This window comes from Lissotriton helveticus (genome assembly GCF_964261635.1).
Source record: "Lissotriton helveticus chromosome 1_1 unlocalized genomic scaffold, aLisHel1.1 SUPER_1_unloc_34, whole genome shotgun sequence".
NCBI classification, from domain to species: Eukaryota; Metazoa; Chordata; class Amphibia; order Caudata; family Salamandridae; genus Lissotriton; species Lissotriton helveticus.
Window position 1 is genome coordinate 420,924 of NW_027611675.1, and position 5,224 is coordinate 426,147.

Consider the following 5,224-nt stretch of genomic DNA (forward strand, 5'->3'; position numbering starts at 1 on the left):
TGCTTTTCCACCCATAATCTACAGTGATGAACTAGAGGGTGGCATGGGTGAGCCAGAGGGTGGCATGGGTGAGCCAGAGGGTGGCAGTGGTGAAACAGAGGGTGCTGTGATGAACCAGATGTAGAAACAACATGTTCGCGACCGTTGCTACCCGAAAAGTAAGTTCGCGTTTGCGAACTGGTACAAAATCCTCGCGAACTGGCAGAAATCCTTGCAAACACAAAAAAATATCCGCAAATTCGCGACAGTTCGCGGATTTTGCGGATTACGAATCCGTAAATACGCAATTTCGCGGATTGCCAATTCGCAAAATCCGCCCATGCTTACTGATAACTGACTAAAGCACTTTGCACATTCACTGCACTTGAATGGCTTTTCACCTGTGTGTCTACGCTGGTGTCTTTGACGGCTTGAAAACTGAGTAAAGCTGTCACACATTCAATGCAATGGTATGACTTTTCCCCTGTGTGTGTTCGCTGATGTCTTTGTAGGTCTAATAATCAACTAAAGCTCTTCCCACATTCATTGTACTTGAATGGTTTTTCTCCTGTGTGAGTTTGCTGATGATTCCTTAATGCTGAAGAGTCACGAAAACTACTGTCACATTCGCTACAATGATGGGGTTTTGCCCCCGTGTGTGTTCGCTGATGTCTTTGAAGGCTTGATAACCCACTAAAGCACTTTGTACATTCAGTGCACTTGAATGGTTTTTCCCCTGTGTGTGTTCGCTGATGGCTTTTAAGCACTGATAATCGACTAAAGCTCTTCACACATTCACTGCACTTGAATGGCTTTTCCCCTGTGTGTGTTCGCTGGTGTCTTTGTAGGTCTGATAAGTTACTAAAGTTCTTTACACATTCACTGCACTTGAATGGTTTTTCTCCTGTGTGTGTTCTCTGATGAATTTGGAGGTTTGATAACTGACTAAAGCTCTTTACACATTCACTACACTTGAATGGGTTTTCTCCTGTGTGAGTTCGCTGATGCCTTTGAAGGTTTGATAACTCACTAAAGTACTTTGCACATTCATTGCACTTGAATGGTTTTTCCCCTGTGTGTGTTCGTTGATGTCTTTGAAGGCTCGATAACTCACTAAAGTACTTTGCACATTCACTGCACTTGAATGGTTTTTCCCCTGTGTGTGTTCGCTGATGAATTTGGAGATTTGATAAGTGTCTAAAGCTCTTTACACATTCACTGCACTTGAATGGTTTTTCTCCTGTGTGTGTTCTCTGATGAATTTGGAGGTTTGATAACTGACTAAAGCTCTTTACACATTCACTGCACTTGAATGGGTTTTCTCCTGTGTGAGTTCGCTGATGCCTTTGAAGGTTTGATAACTCACTAAAGTACTTTGCACATTCACTGCACTTGAATGGTTTTTCCCCTGTGTGTGTTCGTTGATGTCTTTGAAGGCTCGATAACTCACTAAAGTACTTTGCACATTCACTGCACTTGAATGGTTTTTCCCCTGTGTGTGTTCGCTGATGAATTTGGAGATTTGATAAGTGTCTAAAGCTCTTTACACATTCACTGCACTTGAATGGTTTTTCTCCTGTGTGTGTTCTCTGATGAATTTGGAGGTTTGATAACTGACTAAAGCTCTTTACACATTCACTGCACTTGAATGGCTTTTCTCCTGTGTGAGTTTGCTGATGACTTTGAAGGTTTGATAACTGACTAAAGCTCTTTACACATTCACTGCACTTGAATGGTTTTTGTCCTGTGTACGTGTGCTGATGAATCTTGAGTAGTGATGACAAAGTAAAGCTCTTGCTGCATGTGTATGATTCTTCTTTCTTGGTTAGTGTCTGTGGGTCGGGTATATAGTTGTCTACATCCCTTGACTGTATTTCATGATGGGCCAACATGGCTGATAAAGCACTTGTGTTTTTCTCACACACTTCATCTGTGTGCGGTATTTTACACGTTTGATTTCTGTTTTAACAATAAAATACAATAGCCACCAAACATTTGCCACACTTCTAATACGTAGAAGGTGTCTTTGTAGGCGATTGTGCCTTTAGATTGGATTATGGCTATGCACGCTTGCGGGTAAAGTTGTATCTTCCCATTGGCCGATGCAAATTGAGACAGTCTGTTGTATTGTAGATACAAGAACTCCTCTTTTTTTTACCCGTCAGTTGTCTGGCTCCGCTCTGTTGTGCTTTTCTCTGACTGTTGTGAGTTACCCAGAAAGAGTTTACAATTCACCTAGAGTACTAAATGATGGCTTGTCATTATATTAGAAAAAAGAGCACTGCGGTAATCACATCATACCGATCCCATGATCAAAGCTGGTGTTGGACACTTGTTTATACAGGAGGCGGTTTGTTATTGTTGTTGCCTTAATTTTGCAGAGGTCATTTCTTCGTCTTGCAATCACTGAACTGCCCTTTGATGCTTCATCCGGGATCTGTCAGTTTGTGTGCAGGTTCCCCTGTCGCCGACTGCGCTGATGATTTCCTGAATATTGTAGCTCATTATTTCTGCTATTATTGAAGATTTACAGCATTAGCTTCATTGTTGATGGTCATTTCATACATCCAAGGATGGTTTTCTGTTGGATGTAAAGATATTTAAAATTACTGAATTGAAACATAATGGAATGAGAATTCACAATGTTTAACTGGTTGTAAAAGAAATTTCAGAGGAGATTTACCAAATCTCCACGAAATGCAACGCAGCACTCCCCCCTCCAAAGCACGGCTGCGCTGCGCTTCGTTGCGCGACAGGAAGGGAGAAGGAGAGGACCATATTTTCAAATATATGGCTCACTCCTTCCCTTTCCCTTGCTCTGGCACTGATTACAGCGGCCTTGCGCCATGCACACACCTTGGCACCAGAGCGCTAGGGTGTGTGTGTGAGCCCAGCATAGATTTTGTACAGGAAGGACACCCTTCCTGTACAAAATACGATGCCTAGACACGAGGGAAAGCTTTTCCCACTTTGTATCGTGTTGCACAGTGCAGCACGCATGCAAAGTCAGAAAAGGAAGGACAAACTAAAGCATTTCTCCTTCCTTGCACCTAGTTTAAAAGTGTGCACTTTTCTCATGCTAAACTCAATCTACTGTATTTGGTAAATTGGGTTAAGCATGAGAAACCATGGGTGGTTGCACTGGAACGGCCATGCACCACCCTTGGCAGTCCCCAATGGCGCAAAGTAATGTAACTCAGTGCTATGCGCGACTTCACATTAATTTTACATTATTTGCTTGAAAGGAAATTAGGAAAAAGGGATTTTGTGCTGTTTTGTGCCACTTTTGTGATAGAAATACGGCACAAAATGTTAGTAAATCTCCCCCTTCTTCTTTACCGCCTCTGAAACTTAGCAAGCAATATTTACACAGATATTTAACAAACAAGTCTGTTGATAGGGTAACAGCTTATTAATGACTGAAAAGGAGGTGATTTACTAGTGTTTACAGAGTAACTTAGCAAAGTAAGGGCGCTCACGGAGCACCCAAGTGCTTAGCGGTATAGCTTAAGATAGACGCATATGGTCAAGATTTCAAAGCTGCAAAATGTCCAGTAACTCTTTATGAAGTATACAACAAAAGTAACTCCATTCACACACTTCTTCTCGTTCCTTTCCGATTGACTTAAGATCATCTCAAATACCAACTCCTGTCTTTACCCGCTGTTCATAAGTCAGCTTTGACACTTTCAACAGCTCCCTTGGTTCAAGCATATCTGGTTTCTTCTAACCTGGCAGATTCGAACATTATTGTGGGTTGAGGGGGGTTTCCTATCACCATAACATCTGTCCATCTCCCTGAAACTAGTGCAGCCTACAGCACCCGGTTCTGGCCCTGAAAAATAACTTTAAAAAGCAAGCCCTCAGCTCTTCCTAAAGTACAAAAGGTTTTGTAAGATACAGCTCCTTCCGGGGCTTTTGTGTAAAACAGAACGAGGGGGTTCACTGTTAGGCCCATCCAATACACTATAAGCGCAGATCAGGCAAACAAACGTTGAATCATAAAATATAATATTCAACGATATCAGTAATTTAGTACTTATAGAGAATCCATCACAACCAATAATTTACCTGACATATCCCTGCAGCAGATGTGTGCATATTACTCTTTTTTCCCCCCCTTTTCCACCATTACATGGCATCAGGTATAATGTTGTCCTTTAGGGGTCCAGGATGCCACTTTGTGACCGGATGACCATTTGGCAGAGCAGAAGGAGGTGTCAGGTATCCACAGGTGATGCGACATTTCTACCTTTCCATATTTCTCATATCCAAGTTTACTAATTTCTTGTCCTGCGACCCCCCTACTGCCCTCTGACTGCGCACTCACTCTGTGGGGTTCATAAGAAGTCACATAACGGCCTGATAGTCACAAGGCCATGGATCTCACTTCTTCTACAACACTTATTGCCGACTTAGGGCCTAGTTTAGAGTTTTTCCAACAGATTATTGCCTCAATACTAGGAGTTGGTGAAGAATTCCACTCTGCCGGCGTAGCTTGTGATGCGCCAACGGTAAGGTGACGAGCGCTTGTGGGAAAATATAACGCGCTAGACTTCCTGCTGGTAATAGTTCTCATTGCGGGAGGTCACGGCAGGTCGCGACCACTCGAGGGTAGAACTCAGTCATTCTCGTTGATCAAGCTGCCACTCGATAAGAATGTCAATTAGAGAGGCAGAGGCAGCAGCGCCCTCTGGCACGAAGGGAAGTGCTGTTCGTGCTGATTTTACAGTGCGGGACAAACTCCTGGCACTAAAAATCAGTGAGAGCAGCGCAACTTAACAAACTCTGCCATTAGCGGAAGTCAGCGGAGTACGGCAGAGTTTTCCTGGTGCTTCGTGAAGTTCCGTGGAGTAAAACTCTGCGAACTACACAAAGGCCTAATCAAAACGTGACACATATCCTGTCTGCCTTATTATAATTGCCAGAGGATATAATGCATTTTTAATGGGGTGGGCAGGATACCTGTCACATTTGTGATGGAATAAACCATCCGCTGAAATATAAATCAGGCATTTGCTGTACATTGCGTCCAGTCTGGCTAGCTGGGCTTGACGGATCTTGTGGTTTGTGGGTCTCACACTCCGTTGAGGTCACCGCCAGGCAGACCTTCCGTCAACTGTGCCCTGTGCAGATCTTCATTCCAGGCAGAGGCTTCGGTCAGCTGTGCCTTGTCGTGCAGATCTTCGTTCCAGGCAGGAATTCTGTCAGCCATGCCTCATGCAGATCTTCCTTCCAGGCTGTA

The 5,224-nt window shown here is 43.5% G+C and overlaps 1 protein-coding gene across 1 annotated transcript; it reads right to left on the minus strand.

Annotated features, from left to right (window-relative positions):
- Positions 1 to 328: 328 nt before the first annotated feature.
- Positions 329 to 1,808, minus strand: LOC144805944 (uncharacterized; the record flags this gene model as incomplete). Its single annotated transcript, XM_078672407.1, has 1 exon — positions 329 to 1,808. A coding segment is annotated over one exon (1,308 nt), but the record flags the coding sequence as incomplete, so codon positions are not given.
- Between the last annotated feature and the right edge of the window lie 3,416 nt (positions 1,809 to 5,224).